The sequence below is a fragment of the Oryza sativa genome, chromosome 5 (assembly GCF_034140825.1).
Source record: "Oryza sativa Japonica Group chromosome 5, ASM3414082v1".
Classification (NCBI taxonomy): Eukaryota; Viridiplantae; Streptophyta; class Magnoliopsida; order Poales; family Poaceae; genus Oryza; species Oryza sativa.
The window spans coordinates 26,503,651-26,524,118 of record NC_089039.1 but is presented as its reverse complement, the minus strand read 5'-3'; the positions used below and the strand labels follow the sequence as shown (position 1 = coordinate 26,524,118).

Genomic DNA, 20,468 nt, shown 5'->3' with positions numbered 1-20,468 from the left:
CATCCCAGCGCGTCGCCCGGCTTTGCCGGCGACGAGCTCCGGCGGCGGCGAAGCAGGGAGGAGGGAGGAGGAGGGGCGGCGGCGGCTAGGGTTTCACCCCCGAGCCGCCGCGCGAGGGCGACGCGAGGGCCAAAGTCTCGTCTGCTGGTTTTGTTTTGCGCGAGGGCTATACATAGTTAAGTAACATGCGACATCCGCTATACATGTTTGATTTATTGACCACAAAAGTACCATGTACAGAATGCCCTCAACTTTCTATGGTGAATCTGCAAAAAATTGCTCAAGCAAAGAAACTCCATTTATCGAAATCCTTCTATACCCGCCGTCCCACACCTTGTTCCTAGATCCCCAGGCGTTCTGCACTTAATAAATTTTACATGCAACATATGCCATCGAATTTATATAGATAATACGCTCAGTTAGACACATCAAGTCATCAACTACACAACAAGTCTCACCTCTTGTACCTCTAAAACATGAATTCACCTTGCTTTCAAGTATCATCTTGAATACAATGAACCACTTTCACGTGAGAACATTGTGACTTGAGCACTAGAATGTGAAGTCACGTTGCTGCTTCACCAACAAAAGAAAGTGCAAGAATATGAAGTCACTAAAGTCCAGAGAATCCGTACTGTTCCTCCAAACATTCACCAATAAAAGCACGCCTAAATTTCCCCAGTAAACTCCTTAACAAATTTGTAGGATTAAAATACTCTGAATTTATATATATTACATAAAAGTTCAATATGGCTTCCATTGGCCTCTACGGGCAGAAAACCTATAAATGATAGTCCAATTGGTCAACCCACTCGGCCACTCTGTATATTTACTCCACAGTGCACATACTCAATACTTTCCCTCAATAAGCTAGTTTCGTCAACAGTGAAACATATAAATACTATCAACAGTGGCGTTGGCTCCAACATGACCTCCTGGATCAGGGATGGCTTGGCGACGACTGCGGCTGCTCCGGCAATTCCCAGCGTACTCGACGACAGCGTGCAGGGTGTCGAGCGGTGACGCTTCTGCATTCTCCTCGAATAGCTTGTCGACGAGCGTGGGGAAGATGACAACGCCGCCGGCGAAGGTATCGTGGATGTCGGCAGCAAGATGAGGGCGCCGACGTATCTCGACATGTGATGGCGCCCGGTGGACAGTTTCTCCAGTGGCTCGACGAGGACGGCGAGCGTTAGGGCGTCGCCCACGAGGTGGACGAGATGGTTGATGACCCGGCCGAATTTGATGGCGGTGTACAGATGCCGAGAAGTGGCACTCCGGCGTCCTCCTTGAAGAGCTTGGCGATGAGCTAGCGTGAGGAAGGTGATAGCGCCGATGATCGTTGGCGGCGTCACACAAAGAAGAGACTGCGACCCGCCAGGCGAGGACATCCATTGACTGATGGCACCAGGTAGATGGCGTCGCCGGCTGCTTGAAGGTGATCATGGAGCTTCAGTCACAGGCAGCCCCGGCGTTCTCCACGGGTGGTCTGACGACGTATGCGTGGCCGCTGCGGTCACTGGTGGCCCGGCATGATTTATGATGACACCGATGAGGAGTACGTCTTCGGGCATAACTCGATGATGAGCATGGTGGCTCTGATGATCTCCTCAGAGCGACGTCGTGCTTCGTCGAGATAGCGTAGATGGCACGGCGACGTGACGTGATCTCCACGGCCTTCGGCGCGATGGCAGTGATCGTCTCTTCAGAGATAGCCGTGGCAGCCACGATAATTAACCCCGGCAGCGTCGCGTACAGGCTCATCTCTCGATCCCATCTCTTTCTCATGCATGTGCAACCTGAAACGAGAAAAAAGAGACGGCGGACTTGCTCTCGTCCTGAGTCGTTGCCGGCGTGCATCACACCTGTTGCCGGCGGGCTCTCCTCTTGCAGGGCCGGTCCTGCACGGCGGCTCCGGCGAGGTTGCGTCGGCGAGGCTGACTATGCATGTGTGTGTGTTGAGGAAAGGAACTGAATGGCCATGGATGAGATGGGTTGCTCGACGGCTGTTGTTGTCCGTCTGTGTGTCTATGCTAATGTTGATGAGTGGTCTACAGGCTGCCAGAGCAAGGCGCCGATGGTTTCCTCCTCCGTGAATCCGTGATCGATCTGCAAAAGAAAATTAAGGGACGATGTTGTACGCCGGCGTGCTGGTGTAGATGACCGCGTGCATGCTGCTTCCTGTTTCTTGGCAGGCCATCGAGGCGAGGTCGCATCTCCTGGCCGTTTGCCGCGCGCCGATAGTGTTGTGTGGTAATGGTCGTTCTTCTCGACCGCCGGGGTGCAGCGCCTTCTCACCGGGAAGGGGATGGCTGGATTGGCGCAGTCTCTTGGGTGGCTGCCCCGTGCCCGAACCTTCGCCGAGTGTTGGCTGCCGGCGGCGCACACGTTGGTGTGCTCATCCGGCCGGTGCCTCTCGGGCAGCCATCGACCTCGACTTTCTTCCCGTGATGGCTGATGGTCAGATGCACGTCCTCCTGCCAGAGGCCGCTGCTGAGCGCGGGCGGCGTTCTCGGCTTCTGCTCCGGAGATGTCACGTCTGTTGGAGTTAATTTATTTCCAGAACATACCAGCCTACTCTCTAACTCTCTCTACTACTCATGAAACAAAAGTCAAGGAGCAAGTCCTTCCTCTGTGAAATTTCTAGAGTAGTGTAGACAATAATATGTTCTTTGTGAGTTCTAATATTTTCATGCATGTACCAGTACTAGTTGTGTTTAGAAAAGTTCCTAGCCATCCTATAAATAGGCAGCCATGTCCTAGATGTGAGGCTGCTGTCCAACAATCAATGTAACGTGCAATACTTGAGAAAAGCGTAACCAGTTTGTGAAACAAACACAGAGCTTCTCTCCTCTGTTCTCCTTCTCTGTTCCATTGCTAGCAAAATAATCAACTCCAACAACTGGTATCAGAGCCAGGTTCGAGTAGGGCGTGACGGAGTAGCACGGCGTATCGGTATTGTCAATTGAAGCTACAAGTATGGCTTCAAGTTCGGGCGCCACAATGGCGCAGTCTATGGTTCCTGTATTTGCAAGAGAAAATTATGATATATGGAGCATCAAGATGCGGACGCTGCTGCTATCTCAAGGATTGTGGGATATTGTTGAGAATGGCTATCAAGAGTATTCCGCTGGAGAAACTCTTACGGCGGAACAGAAGAAGTCTTTGGTAGAGGATCGGATGTCGGACGCCAAGGCCTTGTTCTTGATCCAACAAGGAGTTGCGGAAAGTCTATTTCCACGTATTATTGGCGCCAAGAAATCCAAGGAAGCATGGGACAAGTTGAAGGAGGAGTTTCAAGCATCTCAGAAGGTACTTGCGGTGAAGCTTCAAACTTTGAGAAGGCAATTTCAGAATTTGCAAATGAAGGAGTCAGAGAAGGTAAAAGACTATTTCTCAAGAGTTATTGAGATCGTTAATCAGATGCGCCTCTATGGTGAAGATATAAATGACCAGAAGGTCGTGAAGAAAATTTTAATCAGTCTGCCTGAAAAATACGAGTATATTGTTGCTGCAATTGAGGAGTCCAAGGATCTGTCAACTCTCACAATTCAGCAACTTATGAGCTCGTTGGAATCTCACGAAGAAAGAAAGCTTCAACGTGAAGGGAGCTCTGTTGAGAATGCATTTCAGTCAAAGTTGAGCTTCAGGCCTCAAAACTCAAGGTTTCGTGGGAATTTTCAGAAAAATGGATTTCCAATGCGAGACCGTGGTTTTCAGAAAAATGGTTTTTCCAGGCAGAACGAATATGGTCAAGAGAGAAGAGAAAAAGGTACGTCCAGTTCAAATTTGTGGTGTGACATTTGCCAAAAATCTAGTCATACTACATATATGTGCTGGAAGAAAATGACCTGCAACAAGTGCAAAAGAAAGGGTCATATTGCAAAATATTGCAGAACTCGGGAAATTAACCGGGCTAATTTTTCACAAGAGAAGGAAAAATCTGAAGAAATGGTTTTCTCTTGCCATACTGCTCAAGAAGAAAAAGATGATGTTTGGGTTATTGACAGTGGTTGTACAAACCATATGGCCGCTGATCCAAATTTATTTCGAGAAATGGATTCATCGTATCATGCAAAGATCCACATGGGAAATGGCTCTATAGCCCAAAGTAAAGGCAAAGGTACGGTTGCTGATCAAACAGCAGACGGTCCAAAATTTATAAAAGATATTTTGTTGGTACCCGATTTAAAGCAAAATTTGCTAAGTATTGGGCAACTTCTAGAACACGGGTACGCGGTTTATTTTGAAGATTTTTCTTGCAAAATATTGGACCGTAAAAATAGTCGTCTGGTCGCCAAAATAAATATGGAGAAGAATAGAAATTTTCTATTAAGGATGAATCATCCAACTCAAATGGCTCTCAGAAGTGAAGTTGATATTTCTGATTTATGGCACAAAAGAATGGGTCATCTTAATTACAGAGCATTGAAGCTACTCAAGACAAAAGGTATGGTTTAAGGCCTTCCATTTATTACTCCCAAATCTGACCCATGTGAAGGATGTGTATTTGGAAAACAAATTCGGGCTTCTTTTCCCCACAGTGGAGCTTGGAGAGCAAGTGCACCATTGGAACTAGTGCACACTGATATAGTTGGTAAAGTGCCAACAATTTCAGAAGGAGGAAATTGGTACTTTATCACATTTATCGATGATTATACAAGAATGATCTGGGTATATTTTCTAAAAGAAAAATCTGCAGCCTTGGAGATATTCAAAAAATTCAAGGCCATGGTGGAAAATCAGAGTAATCGAAAAATTAAAGTATTGCGCAGCGATCAAGGAGGAGAATATATCTCAAAAGAATTTGAGAAATATTGTGAAAATGCTGGCATCCGAAGACAGCTGACGGCAGGCTATAGTGCGCAACAAAATGGAGTTGCAGAACGGAAAAATCGGACGATCAATGATATGGCCAATTCTATGCTCCAAGACAAAGGTATGCCTAAATCTTTCTGGGCTGAAGCAGTTAATACTGCAGTTTATATTTTAAATAGAAGTCCTACCAAGGCAGTACCAAACCGTACACCTTTTGAAGCTTGGTATGGTAAAAAGCCTGTCATTGGTCATATGAGAGTATTTGGTTGCATTTGCTATGCTCAAGTGCCAGCACAAAAGAGAGTAAAATTTGATAATAAAAGTGACCGTTGCATATTTGTTGGCTATGCTGATGGTATAAAAGGATATAGACTTTATAATCTGGAGAAAAAGAAAATTATTATCAACAGAGATGTGATTTTTAATGAAAATGCTAGTTGGGACTGAAAGTCTCCAGAAGCCTATAGTACTCCATTATTGCCAACCACTACCATCACACTAGGCCAACCACATATGCAAGGTACTCATGAAGTGGAATATCATCCTCCAAGTCCACAGTCATCAAGTCCAAGGTCAAGCTCAAGTGCTAGTTCAGATTCAAGCCCAAGCAGTGAAGAGCAAATTTCTTACACCGGAATCAGCTCCAAGACGGGTAAGAAGTATGGTTGAATTATTAGAATCTACTTCTCAACAAAGAGGGTCAGAACAACATGAATTTTGCAATTATTCTGTTGTTGAGCCACAAAGTTTCCAAGAAGCAGAAAAACATGATAATTGGATAAAGGCCATGGAAGATGAGATTCATATGATTGAGAAAAATAATACATGGGAGTTGGTTGATCGTCCTAGAGACAGAGAAGTTATTGGAGTTAAGTGGGTTTATAAGACAAAATTAAATCCAGATGGCTCAGTTCAGAAATACAAGGCAAGACTTGTGGCAAAAGGCTTTAAGCAAAAGCCTGGGATTGATTATTATGAGACATATGCTCATGTTGCCAGGCTAGAGACAATTCATACCATAATTGCTCTAGCAGCTCAAAAGAGGTGGAAGATATATCAACTTGATGTTAAATCGGCTTTCTTGAATGGTTATCTTGATGAAGAAATCTATGTTGAACAACCTGAAAGGTTTTCAGTCCAAGGGGGAGAAAATAAGGTATTCAGACTCAAGAAGGCTTTATATGGATTAAAGCAAGCGCCTAGAGCGTGGTATAGTCAAATTGACAAGTACTTTATTCAGAAAGGATTTGCCAAGAGCATAAGTGAGCCTATTCTATATGTCAAGAAAACAGGTACGGATATCCTAATCGTCTCACTCTATGTTGATGATTTGATATATACTGGCAATAGTGAGAAGTTGATGCAAGACTTTAAAAAAGATATGATGCATACATATGAAATGAGTGATCTGGGCTTGCTCCACTATTTTCTCGGTATGGAAGTGCATCAAAGTGATGAAGGAATATTTATATCACAAAGGAAATATGCTGAAAATATTCTGAAGAAATTTAAGATGGATAACTGCAAGTCAGTTACAACCCCCTTGTTGCCAAATGAAAAGCAAAAGGCTAGAGATGGAGCTGATAAGGCAGATCCAACAATTTACAGAAGCTTAGTTGGAAGTTTATTATATTTGACCGCAACACGACCGGATATTATGTTTGCGGCAAGTTTATTATCAAGATATATGTCTAGCCCAAGTCAATTAAATTTTACCGCTGCAAAGAGAGTTTTGCGGTATATCAAAGGGACCGCATATTATGGTATATGGTATAAGCCAGTTAAAGAATCAAAATTAATTGGCTACACGGACAGCGACTGGGCTGGATGTCTTGACGATATGAAGAGCACATCAGGCTACGCTTTCTCACTTGGTTCAGGTATGTGGTCCTGGTCTACAAAGAAACAAAATATTGTCGCTTTATCTTCAGCCGAAGCAGAATATGTAGCAGCATCAAAAGCTGTTTCACAAGTTGTTTGGTTGAGGAGAATTATGGAAGATCTGGGTGAGAAGCAATATCAGCCTACTACAATTTATTGCGACAGTAAGTCTGCAATTGCGATCAACGAAAATCCAGTCAGTCATGACAGGACGAAACATATTGCTATCAAGTATCATTATATCCGGGAAGCAGTTGATCGCCAGGAAGTTAAATTGGAATTTTGCCGAACTGATGAGCAGTTGGCAGATATATTTACGAAGGCTTTATCCAAAGAAAAATTCATCTGTGACAGAGAGCTCATCGGAGTTTGCAAGAAATAAATTAAGGGGGAGTTTGTTGGAGTTAATTTATTTCTAGAACATACCAACCTACTCTCTAACTCTCTCTACTACTCATGAAACAAAAGTCAAGGAGCAAGTCCTTCCTCTGTGAAATTTCTAGAGTAGTGTAGACAATAATATGTTCTTTGTGAGTTCTAGTATTTTTATGCATGTACCAGTACTAGTTGTGTTCAGAAAAGTTCCTAGCCATCCTATAAATAGGCAGCCATGTCCTAGATGTGAGGCTGCTGTCCAACAATCAATGTAACGTGCAATACTTGAGCAAAGCATAACCAGTTTGTGAAACAAACACAGAGCTTCTCTCCTCTGTTCTCCTTCTCTGTTCCATTGCTAGCAAAATAATCAACTCCAACAACGTCAACAAGGCTTGTGCCATAGCGATGGCTGAGTACGTGCTCGCCTCCGTGTTCTACTTCTACGAACGTCAACAAGGCTTGTGCCATAGCGATGGCTGAGTACGTGCTCGCCTCCGTGTTCTACTTCTACGCAGCCGCCGCCGATGGATGGATCGATGGGAGTTGAATGATTGTCGATCGCCTGGCGCCGTCTCTTGGGTGGCTGCCTGTACCCTCGCCCAGCGTCGGATGCTGCTGGCCGGCAGCCACCGGTGGCGCGCACACGTTGGTGTGCCGTCGTGGTTCTACATCTGTGCCCCCCTGTCCTCCGCGAGTGCCGCCATGCATAGAGCCGGCCGCGGCTCCATGACGACTGGTCCATATGCATGATGCATATACGTGCTGAAAACCTGAAACACACAGAGAGACAGATAGATGGAAGAGGATTTTGATCCCTCAAGGGGATATCCCCTCGTTATTTGCATGTCATTCAAATGGTTATAAAAAAATTTAAAAAAATTTAAGAAGATGTATTAATATGTGATGGAAAAAGTACGAATTACCCCCCTGAACTATCGTGGTCGACCGAATTACACCCCTGAACTCTAAAACCAGACATTTCTCACCCCAAACTTTCATTACCGGACGAATTACCCCCCTCGATCCAATCGAAAGTGGTTTTATCCTACGTGGCAATCCAGTCAGCATTTCCTATTTAAAAAAAAGTGGGACCCACATGTCATACCTCCCTTTCCCCTCTTCCTCTCTCTCTTCGTGCTCTCTCTCTCTCACACACATCCGGTGCAGGGGGCAGGAGGTGGGCGCCTGGGCGGCTGGCGGCGAGCGGCGGCGGAATGGCGGACGGCGGCGCGAGCCGCAGCGGCAGGTGCGGCTGGCGGCGAGAGACGGCGGACGGGCGGACGGTGCGCGGCGGCGGATGAGCTGTGGGCGGCGGCACGCGGGGCTGGACGGGCGGGCACGCGCGGGGGCAGTGGCGCGCGCGGACGGGCGGTTGGCGGCGGCACGCGGTGGCGGATGGGCAGGCAGTGCGCGGGGGGCAGCAGCGGAACGCGGGGAGGGCGCGAGGCGAGGCGGCGGCCCGTGGCTCGCGGTCTGCTCCCTCCTCGCCGGGACTCCCTCTCTCTCGGGCGTGGGCACAGGTCGCTCGGCGGAGAGCGCTGGTGCGGGAAACGGAGGCGGCGGGCCTGCTCAGCTTGTTCGCGTCGTGGCGGGCGAGCAGCTCGTTCGTTGTCGTGGAAGACGGTGATGATGACGAGGTCGTCAGCCATGGCCGCATCAAGCCCGACACCCTGGACGACGAGTCAAGCAGCCTCGTGATGCTGGACCGCGAGTGGCGGATGGCGGAGCACGGGGACATCAACGGCCTCCTCGCCAAACGGCCCTCTTCGTCGCCGCCCACTCCGCCCTAAGCGCCGTCCCGAACACCGGGAGCTGCAGGCGCCCTCTTCACCGCCGCCCACTCCGCCCTCACCGCTGTCCCGAGCGCCGGTGGCTGCCGGAGCCCTCTTCGCCGCCGCCCACTCCGCCCTCACCGCCGCCTCGAGCGCCGGTGGCTGCGGGCCCCCTCTTCGCTGCCGCCCACTCTGCCCGCCATCGTCCCGAGCTCCTCCCGTCGTCCCCAACTCCGCCGCCCCCTTCGTCGCCCGAGCTCTGCTCGTCGTCGTCCTCAAGGTGACTGCACTCACTGAGAGAGTATTTTGGAGAGAGAGAGAGGTGAGGTGTAAAAGAGAGGGTGAGAGACTGACATGTGGACCCGCTGATTTAAAAAGAAAAGAATTGCTGACTGGGCTGCCACGTAGACCAAAACCGCTTGCAAAGCTGCTCGGGGGGGTTTTTCGTCCGATATCGATAGTTGAGGGTGAAAAATGACTGGTTTTAAGATTTAGGGGGGTAATTCGTACTCACTCAATACTTTAGGGGGGTAATTCGTACTTTTTCCATATGTGATATATCACTCCACAAACATGCAAGTAAAAATTCAACTTCTACATCTCGCAACGAAAAAAACAAATTTGACTCTGAATATACGTTAACTAGCTGCGGTTCAATTTGTTTTTTTCGTTACGATTGTTTTTTTCGTTACGAGATGTAGAAGTTGAATTTGAACTTGCATGTTTGTGGAGTGTTATATTACATATACCTTCCTAATTTTTTTCAATTTTTTTCATAACCATTTAAGTGATATACAAAGAACGAGGGGATATCCCCTCGAGTGATTAAAACAGTTTCCCCAGATAGAGGGAGAGAGATAAACATGAGAAGAACTGGACAATGTTAGATGGGATCGTCCTGGACGGCGCGGCGTCGATCTTGTCGCAGCCTTCGTCTCCGGGTAGATTGATCTTCCAGCGTCGACCGGCGCCCGACACAGAGCGCCCGCTGGCTGCCACCGGCCGGCGACGCACACGTTGGTCGTTGGCGTGCGCTTCCGCCCCGGCCTCTGTATTATCTTGTGTTAGATTGATTTGCTTCTTCTCCGTTGTGGTTCTCCATCTCTGCCTCCCCCTTTATGGCTGACGAGCTGTGCCTTTTATAGGCGGTAGCGGCTTACGCGAGACCCGGCGCCACCCAGCCTCTATACGGTTGCGTGATCCGATGATATCTCCACACAGCCGCGCGCGATGGATATATATACTATCCGGCAGTTTGTTTGGATGGATAGAGCTTGACCGTGTGCTTATCTTCTGATTGGTTTGTTGCTTCAATCAACTTGTAGATGAGGCATAGCCGCGTACGCGTACACATCCAGGGTGTGTACGAATGCGCATGCATGTATTAGCTAGACTGGGCTGCCATTCTTGTTGGTTTGCCGGTCTGCTGGGCCGTCGATGGAGCTCTCGACCACACGCGTGCATGTGTGAGACCTTAATTAATTTATGGGTTAATTGGATCCATGCCACTTGAAATGTGGCAAATTAAAAAAATGCCACACATATTCGCGATATCGGCCAGATGCCACTGAAATTTTAGAAAATTGGATCCATGCCCCTCCGTCACGTTTTCCATCCCCTCCCCATCCACGGCGCCAACTTCGTTGCTTTCCCGTGCGTGGATGACGCCGCCGCCGCTCCACTCGACGCCATGGTGAGAAGCCGACGCCGGGGCTAGTCGAGCACGGCGGCCTCCAGCTCGGTGCCGAAGCCGTCCCGCTCTGGCCACACGCCACCATTGCCTATCCGCGACGAGCTTGGCACCTCCGCCTGTGCGCCTCCAAGAACATGGCGGCGAGCTCGCACGGGATCCATGTCGTGCGGTGGTGGTAGTAGCAGTCGTCATCGAAGGTGGCGTTGGTGGCCTCGCCGCCCCTACTACGGAGATCGAGGAGGTCCGGGTGAGCCGGATCGAAGGCGGCGAGGACGGTGTCGACGGCGAGCTGGGAGAGGGTCCCAATAGCGCGTGGAGGGCGTCGACGGCGTGCGGCGAGAAAGTGGAGGGCGTCGGCTGCGTGGTGGCGTGTCCTTGGTGGCCGCCGCATCCTCGGAGGGGCGACGAGTCCCCGGCGACGGCGTCCTTGGAGCGGGAGAGGTCGGCGAGCGGTGCCCGGATGTCGACCATGGCGATGGCGACAGTGGTGGCCGCCTCGTCATGCACCGCGGCGGCACCCCGTAGCCTGCCGACGTGGGGGAAGGAAGGGGAACGGAGACGGCGTGAGAGAATATGATGGAAAATGTGACGGAGTGGCATGGATCCAATTTTCCAAAATTTCAGTGGTATCTAACCGATATCGCGAATATGTGTGGTATTTTTTTGATTTGCCACATTTCGAGTGGCATGGATCCAATTAACCCTTAATTTATTGGCTTGCTCTCTATAGCTCAGTACATGCACACACATATATCTTTATACGTATAGCCGAGCACACATGCATACGTATACAGGCTATGTGGATCAGTACGTCATAGCACATGCATGCATTTGCATGGCCCAAACAGGAATCAATATTTAATTAACTGGCTTAATTAGCACATTGACATTGCTAGCTAAATTGGTTCCTGAAGATAGCCATTAAAACATGCAATATATATGGTTATATTTTATAAGTACGTACTCCCTCCGTTTTGTTTTATTTGACACTGTTGACTTTTTAGCATATGTTTGACCGCTCATCTTATTCAAAAAATTTAAATAATTATTAATTATTTTCCTATCATTTGATTCATTGGTAAATATACTTTTATGCATGCGTATAGTTTTACATATTTCACAAAAGTTTTTGAATAAAACGAACGGTCAAACATGTGCTAAAAAGTCAACGGTGTCAGATAAAACGAAACGGAGGGAGTACAAAATACCGTCAAACAACGACGTGGTCACGTGGAACAGCCGGTTTTGTTGTTTCCTGATCTCGTCAGTCGTCACGGCTGCGGGAGTCCGGTTCGGTTCCCCTCTCCTCCCACCCTCGCGCGGCGCGGGTGGCTAAAAATTCGAGAGAGCGCGCGGCGGATCGGGGGCTCCGTTGGTTTTCGAACAAACGGGAAGAACCACAGATCCAAGAGAGGGAGGGGTCATGGGGTTGCTGTCGCTGAAGCGGCTCATGTCGACGCAGCGGCGGCCCCGGCCCCGGCGACGGCGACGGCGGCAGGTCCAAGCTCGTGGTAAATTAAGCCCTCTCTTAGCTCCATTGGCCTCTTTGTTGCATCGCATGCCATCTTGTACACGTTCCTGGTCCTGGCTGGCATATATATAGCTTCTTCAGTTTACAACTATTCCTTTTTTTTTAGATGAAGATACTGCTATTGTGAGAGAGAAGAAAGAAAAAGGCTGGGTTTTTCTTTGCTGAGAGTAGCTAACTGATTACTTTAGGTGTTCAGACGTTCGATGTGACGGGGTGTAAAATTTTGAGGTGGGATCTAAATACCCCCTTAGTACTTTGGTAGGCATCAACAAGTATCAACAACGTTGCTTCCTTTAGTGTCCTGGGAAAGTATTTTCTACACCTGGTGTATGCATGTAATTTAAACAGTTATATAAAAATTTGATAAGATAGACACTATACAAACATGCAAGTCTAAATTTGATCGACATATGAAGAAACAAAAATAACAAATTTTATCTGCGCGGTATGGTACTATTCACTATCTGATTTTATTATTTTTGTTTCTCTCGTTGTAGATCAAATTTAGTCATGCATGTTTATGTATAGACTTATATCATTACAATCGATGTTACTAAATTTTTTCAATTTTTTCTATAATTATTTGAGTCGTATGCAAAATCCTTGTCCTTAGTTTCTGATTGAGCCTTCCACAAAAGGACAACTTGGATGGTTTTTGCCCAATAGTTGTATAACATAAGCAGATTTATCATGTGGCATTGCACTCTCTATTTTATACTCCATTATCATTCGTACCTAGCATGCATAACCTTAATGTGCACAGCAGATGGATCGGTTACTTTATTGGCTAAACGAAAGGGCTCACCCTGCCAACAACAAGATGATAACCAAGATGTCAAAAGAATGAGAAATCCACGGGTCTCCCTTCCATAGGTATAAATTTCTCGTCATGTATCCCCTTTTCTTCTTAGAAAGAAGGTGGTGGATATACCACCAACCACCATATGCTGCACTTCTCTTAATACTACTTTTGTTTGTACGGCTCTTTTCACATCCCTAATAGTAAAGTTCAGTCAACCATTGGGCTGACCCAATCTTTTACAGGCTACCCTGGATCCCGGGTCTGTTTATGCACAATATAAAACTTCCACATATTGTTTTTCTTCTTATATTGCTTTCTAAAATCAAAATTTCAGACGAAGGTTCCAATATGACAAGATTACTGTTATGTATGAATTAATTTTAGCATGCTTGATCACTCTCAAATGCCATTATAAAAGAAAATGTAGTGATGTATGTGTTTTAAACAATATTAGGACCTTATTGTTCATTTACATTTAGCAAACGCAAGGCATTCAGATAATTGCAAGTAAAAAAATTCCACCATGACTTATACAAGACAAGAAAATGATCCCCCTACCCATTTTTGTTGATTCTGTCGTTCACACTAGGGCATTGCTTTTGTTATCATGCTTCCTAGTTCCGTTACATATGGTGGTTTAGTATATATTCTTATAGGGAGCCTTTGGATTCATCTTATCTTCTCAAATATAGAACCCATTTTAATTAACCACGTTCATGTAACCGCTACTTATTTTAGTTTTTACGTTCTTATTACATGGTTTCCGCCTGGTCGAGTACTCAGATGCACTATTTATGCCCTATTCAGAAATTATATGTTTGTTTATGTTTCCTTGCTACATGAACTTTTATAGGATTCTGTTGTTCAATGGAACATCATCCCATGCATCCTGGTTCACTTGCCTTTACAGATGTGGTGTTGAATTTTTCTCCCATCCTTGTGTTTTCAGGACATCTGGTATCATATACATTCCTTATTGCCACTGCGAGATGCTGCTCGTGCTGCATGCGTGTCTAGCACATTTCTATGTTCTTGGAGATGTCGTCCCAACCTCATCTTCTGTAAGAAAGCACTGGGAATGAATGGCAATTGGAGGGAAAATGTTAGGGAACTCATCAACAAAGTTGATCACATTATGAAAAACCACTCAGGCATTGGCTTGAGGACATTCGGGCTTCAATCTTATAATTTGACTAGCAAATGTGCCCGTGCGTTGCAACGGGAAGTGTACGGAACAAAAAATTGAGAAAAAGTTAAAGAAAAATTTACATTATGTAATTAATTAAAATATTTGGTATTTTTAAGTACGTAGGTGTATAATTAAATCAATTTACAAGTAAAGCAAGTGTGAAAAATAAAATTGCATGGTTAAATTTAATTTTATTAAATTATCCATGATTAGTTACGCTTTTTAGAATTTTATTGGAATTATCAGAGCTTAATTGCTAATTTTGAATAATACAAAAATAATTTAATAATTATTTAATTGGAAAAAAAAATCAAAATCCTCCTTTCTATGTTTGGGCTGAATATAGCAAAGTTTATATTCCCTCCCTTTTGTCTATTCTATGTGTTTGGCCTTTTTCCTTTCTCCATTGATGTCTATTTTGCATCCTCCATTCGGTGGCCCAATAGGCCGGCGGCCCGACGTGGGAGCAGCTGGAGCCGTCCGATCGAATGGACGGTCCAGATTAATCCTAACCTAAATAAACATACCCAAACCCTAACCCTAGGATTCATTTTCTCCCCTCCCCCGCCCCTCCCCCCTCTCGCCGAGCGACGATGGCAGAGCCGCCGCCCCGCATTCTTCCCCCGAGCGGCTGCGGCGGCGTGGAGCAGCGACTGGCGAGCGGCGCCCCCCCCCCCCCCCCTCCTCCTCTCCCTCTCGGGTCGGCGGCCGCGGGTTGGTGGCGGCCGCAGTGGATCCGAGGGTGGGGGCGGTGTCGGCGGCGGCTCCCTCCACCCCCTCTAGCCTCCCTCCCGCGGCAGATCCGCCGGTGGTGGCGGTGGCGGCGGTAGCCGCGGGTGGATCCGGCGATGGTGGCGGCGGCTGTGGGCGGATACGGCGGCGGCGGCGGCTCCCTTCTCCCCTCTCGCCTCCCTCCTGCCCCAGATCCGGCGGCAATGGCGGTGTCGGCGGCGTCGGCGCGTGGGTCCGTCGGCGGTGGCGGCGGCGGCTCCCTCCTCCCCTGTCACCTCCCTCCCGCCCTAGATCCGGCGGCGATGGATCCGTCATGCAATATTTACGTGGATCATAAAAAATATGATTTTAAAAAAATATGATTTTATGCTTTGGATGGCCATGGCGACTGACCTCAGCGGTAGCCCAGAGCTGCTGCTACAACGACAGTATCTAATCTACTAATAACCGGAGTATTCAAAAATAAAACAAATTAAGGCGCAGCAATACATAAAACCGGTATATGCATATATATGATCTTTATAGTCGTCATATAATACCATGAACATGAATTGGCTCCTTTAACAAATTATACATACAAAATAAATTTCAATGTTGTTGAATAGGGACAGTATAATCTGAAGAATTTTTGGATCGGACTTTTTTTTTCGTCCGGTTTTTTTGATCGGAAAAACTTGGTTTTTTCTGCCTGGTTTTTTTTCACCCGGTTTTTTTGACGGACGATGGAAGCACCTCTTATTTTTTAAGTAGTAGTAGATCAACACCTGTTATCTTGACCGTTGGCTCAATATTGCTATTACACCAGCAATTGAGGAACTCAGTCTTACGCAGTTTCCAGTGTACAATGCAAAGTACTACAATTTCCCTTCCTCAATTTTATTCAATAGGGGTGGAAACTCGATTAAGCATATTCATCTTAGCTACTGTGCCTTCCGTCCTACTGGTGGACTTAAATTCTTGCGAAGACTACATCTGCGTGAAGTGCATATTACTGGGGACGAATTAGAGTGCCTTCTTTCCAATTCTTTTGCTTTAGAGCAGTTGACACTCAAACATTGCAAAGAGCTCAACTACCTCAGGATACCTTGCAAGCTACAACAGCTTAAGGACCTAGAAGTGTATGAATGCAAAGCATTGCAAATGATGGAAGTTAAAGCTCCAAATCTTTCAACCTTCTATTATGATGGTAATCTAGCACGACTATCAGATGGAGGTTTACTGGCAGTGAAGAAACTACACATATCATCCTTTTATCGGTATAATAATGTTCATTATGCCAGTGCCAATCTTTCATCCATTGTGCCAACTATTGAAACTCTCATAATATCTTCATTTGGTGAGGTATATTATTATGATATGATGATCTCATTAGATACCACTATTGTGCATATGGCAATGGTCTTACCTTGAAATATGATTAATATGGCTATTTGTGCAGGAGGTCAATACAGTAGTTGCACCTTTCAAATTCCTCCACCTCAAGAGCTTGATGATTAATCTTATCGGATTCAATGGGGCCTTTTCCCCAGCTTATGATTATCTTTCTCTAGCTTATTTTATTGACGTGTCTCCTGTCTTGGAGACTTTCACTTTGATTGTAAGTAAATTTTCATGTGTTTCCTTTTTGGAATTTAATGCGGCAAATATATCTATTATCTATAGTGGAACCATTTCTTCAAGTATGCTTTACTTGTTCCTATGTAGGTATCACAGATTCGCATGGAGCATGATGTGATTTCTGAAGATTCCTCACATCTGAGGCAGATGCCAAGATCCATCCATGGCAACATAAAGAATGTGAATATCATTGGCTTTTGCTCTGCAAAGAGCATGATCGAGTTAACTTGTCATATTCTTGAGAATGCAACATCACTTGAATGTCTTACCCTAGACACAATACATGATGATTATGTTCACCCTGATAGATTATCTGTTCACGAAGTTGGTTTCTGTGGTTGTATAGGTAGCCCTATGATCATGGAAGCCGAAAACGCGCTCTTGGCTATCAAAAGATACATTGTGGGGAAAGTCCCCTCCACAGTTAAGTTAGTTGTTCTGAAGCCCTGCGGCTGGTGCCATGCTACTAAAGGTTTGGGAGTAAAAGATCATCGTGTTGCTTAAGCTCGATGTGGCTTGTTTTACATCTACCCGTTGTTTTTTTGTCTTGGAATACTATAGGGGTCATGCTTTATTTCTCAAGTTGTCACAAGCGCTACTATTCTGATTTTTTTTTTAAAACAAGAGGCATGGCCTCCCATTTCCATTAATAGAAATGAAGAAAGTTCCTACACAGGTCTGCAATTACATGACTTGTTAAGGTTTTTAAACTTCCCAGGTGGCAGACAGTTTTTCTGAAAGCCAGAACTAAAAAGAACTAGACTCCTGACATGACATGCGCCACTCTTTTGCTATGCCATGTTACTATACATCCGCTATGCATGTTTGATTTATTGACCACAGAAGTACCATGTACAGAATGCCCTCAACTTTCTATGGTGAATCTGCAAAAAAATGCTCAAGCAAAGAAACTCCATTTATCAAAATCCTTCTATACCCGCCGTCCCACACCTTGTTCCTAGATCCCCAGGCGTTCTGCACTTAATAAATTTTACATGCAACATATGCCATCGAATTAATATAGATAATACGCTCAGTTAGACACATCAAGTCATCAACTACACAACAAGTCTAACCTCTTGTACCTCTAAAACATGAATTCACCTTGCTTTCAAGTATCATCTTGAATACAATGAACCACTTTCACGTGAGAACATTGTGACTTGAGCACTAGAATGTGAAGTCACGTTGCTGCTTCACCAACAAAAGAAAGTGCAAGAATATGAAGTCACTGAAGTCCAGAGAATCCGTACTGTTCCTCCAAACATTCACCAATAAAAGCACGCCTAAATTTCCCCAGTAAACTCCTTAACAAGTTTGTAGGATTAAAATACTCTGAATTTATTACATAAAAGTTCATTATGGCTTCCATTGGCCTCTACGGGCAGAAAACCTATAAATGATAGTTCAATTGGTCAACCCACTCGGCCACTCTGTATATTTACTCCACAGTGCACATACTCAATACTTTCCCTCAATAAGCTAGTTTCGTCAACAGTGAAACATATAAACACGATCAACAGAGGCGATTTATACACAGACTTTCAGAAACCAATCAAGCCATATCTCTTTAATATTTACATACCTTATACAACTTCCACTCTGAACCAACAAGAGAAGCGTGGTGTGATGCCACAGCATTCATATAAACCATGACATATATGGACTCTGCCAACTGATGCTGTATGCCCGTAATATTTACATACTACTAGTTGCATGATGAAGGATACATATGGTGGATTGCCAGTAAGTAAAACTCATTTTGATGTGATGTTAAGTAACACTCATGTCTTCCAAGCAACAAGAGAGAACTGAACTCAGCACGCTAGCAACAACAGTATGAACCATCCATTTCGCATAAACCAAAATTCAACCATGTATCACAGTCCATCCCATCAAACACTACAAGATCACGATTACACAAAACTCCATGTCCTAGAGCGGCATTCAGTCGACCAATTTCTGTGCGTCCGAACAGAAGTTCCAAGAAATGCTATACGTAAGGTTCAAGCCCAGTTACAATCTGGATATAAAAGTGACTAAAAAGTTCTTACACAATTACAAAGAAAGTTCTCAACAATTCAATTTAATTAGCTGGGAGTTATAGAAAATCAAGATTCAATCAAAGCACTAGCTAGAATCTGAATTGACTAAAGTCGGTAGAATCCACATTGTTTCTCCAAAGCCCAAACATTCATCAATAAGGACACACCACAGTGATTCAACACAATTTAGGATTAAAATGGTCTAAATGACACAACATACAATTTCATCCTGGCTTCCAATGGCATCTACAGTTATAAACCTAGAAATGGTAGTCCAATTGATCAGCCCAGTTCTGCGTTTATCCACTCGACATTTTGAGTATGTTTTGAATGAACTAGTTCAGTCAGCATCTGCAGAAGCATATAAACAGAGTCTACAGTCTACAAACAACCTTTCATAAATCATAAACTAATCAGTGCATGTTTCTCTAACATTTGCATAGCCATAACTTATACAACTTCCGCTCTGAACAAACATGGAAATCATAGTGTGATGTCACTGAATTTATAAAAACCGTGACACAGCAACTGGCACTGTGCACCAATATAAATGAAACTAGTTACTGCATGGTGCTGGTTGCAGGATACATATGATGGACTGCCTCTAATTAACACATTTTTATGTGATGCCTAATTAATTAACAGTAACACTCGAAGTCTTTCAGGCGATAGGACAGACCTGAACCCAGCAGGCAGCGACAGCAGCACGATTGCACGAACCATCGATTTCAGATGAACCACACAATACTGCATGTCACAATTCCATACCATCTATGAGGCATTCCGTCGAACACTTTCGACGCGCCCGAACAGATATCCGCTACACGCCCCGAATCGTCTCGCCCCGCGCACAACACCTAACATTTAGCATGCATACGCAAACAACATGCGCGCGCGACATCCCTCTCACCAATCCACAACCCGTAGCGACTAGAGAGAGCGCGATTCCCCATTTCACGAGAGAAGCAGTGCGGGCGTACCTGACGTCGATGCTGGTCTTGAGGTAGTAGGAGACGCTCTGCGCGAACCCATAAGCGGCCGCTGCGTGGGTCACTGGAGACGTAGGCGATCTGGTCTTCGGGGACGGCGATCACGATCTGGATGCGGGTGTCGACGAGCGCGCCGGCCGTCCATGGTTCGGCGTCGAACATCCTCACCAGGTCGACTCCATTGGCCTGCAGCATGCCATCATCCGCACCACGATTGCCAACGGGGGGCATGGGTGTGGGGCAGTATCGTGCCCCAGTTGACACCCACGGCCGCGCTCCCGCCGGCTTCGTACGCCGCTGCGTGGCGTGGGAGCAAGGCCACAGCGACGGTGGCGAGCACGCCGCCGCGGCCCTGACGGAGCTTGGCCGTGTCGCGGTGGGAGTGGGGAATGGGGCGCTGCGAGGGCGGAGGCGGAGAGGAAGAGCTTGCGCGCGAGGAAATCAGACGCGGCGCGGCGCCGCGCGGGAATCGCACACAGCTGCGTGGCGCGGCAGCAAAGCCCACGGCGACGGTGACGCGCATGGCGCCGCGGCGCGCGGGAGCAAGGCCACGGAGACGGTGGAGAGCACGCCGCCGCGGCCGTGACGGATCTGTGCCGTGGCGCGGCGCCGTGGGACTGGGACTGGGACTGGGAGTGGGGATCGGGGCGCGAGGAGAGGAAGACATCAGAGGCGGCGCGGTGACTGGGCGCAGGTGAAGCAGGAGCGCGAGACGGTTGGAGTGGAGCGCGTGGAGGGTGAGGGGCGCGGCCTCGGCGGCGAGGTCGATCTCCTCCTCGGCGGAGGCGTGGAGAGCACGGCGATTGTGGTGGAGCGGAGCGGAGAGGCGCAAGACGAGAGCGAACGGAGGTGAGAGTAATCGTGTCGAACACGGCGACGCCCGCGGCGGCGAGGGCCAACCTCACTCTCGAATTTTGAAAATATTCATCACAGCCCAACCCCTTTCCCTTCGGCCCCGCCTGTCTGTCTGTCTGTCTATATAAACGGCGTCTTCCTCCTCACGAAACCACCTCCTCCCGAA

At 46.7% G+C, this 20,468-nt stretch overlaps 2 protein-coding genes and 1 long non-coding RNA gene across 3 annotated transcripts; 2 read left to right on the top strand and 1 right to left on the bottom strand.

Moving 5' to 3' along the window:
- The first annotated feature begins 11,794 nt into the window (after positions 1-11,794).
- Positions 11,795-14,157, top strand: LOC136356753 (uncharacterized). Its single transcript, XR_010741693.1, has 3 exons — positions 11,795-12,053; positions 12,840-12,946; positions 13,825-14,157. It is a non-coding gene; the product is annotated as an uncharacterized lncRNA (long non-coding RNA).
- Positions 14,158-15,726: 1,569 nt separating this feature from the next.
- Positions 15,727-17,117, top strand: LOC112939068 (uncharacterized). The gene is made up of 3 exons (XM_026025774.2): positions 15,727-16,137; positions 16,235-16,393; positions 16,501-17,117. The coding sequence occupies exons 1-3, from the start codon at positions 15,937-15,939 to the stop codon at positions 16,915-16,917; spliced, it is 777 nt and encodes a 258-aa protein (XP_025881559.2). The 5' UTR covers positions 15,727-15,936; the 3' UTR covers positions 16,918-17,117.
- Positions 17,118-18,587: 1,470 nt separating this feature from the next.
- On the bottom strand, positions 18,588-20,398 carry LOC9268403 (uncharacterized). Its single transcript, XM_066310752.1, has 2 exons — positions 19,439-20,398; positions 18,588-18,809 (listed from the first exon to the last, which is right to left on the bottom strand). The coding sequence occupies exon 1, from the start codon at positions 20,112-20,114 to the stop codon at positions 19,647-19,649; it is 468 nt and encodes a 155-aa protein (XP_066166849.1). The 5' UTR covers positions 20,115-20,398; the 3' UTR covers positions 18,588-18,809; positions 19,439-19,646.
- Positions 20,399-20,468: the final 70 nt, after the last annotated feature.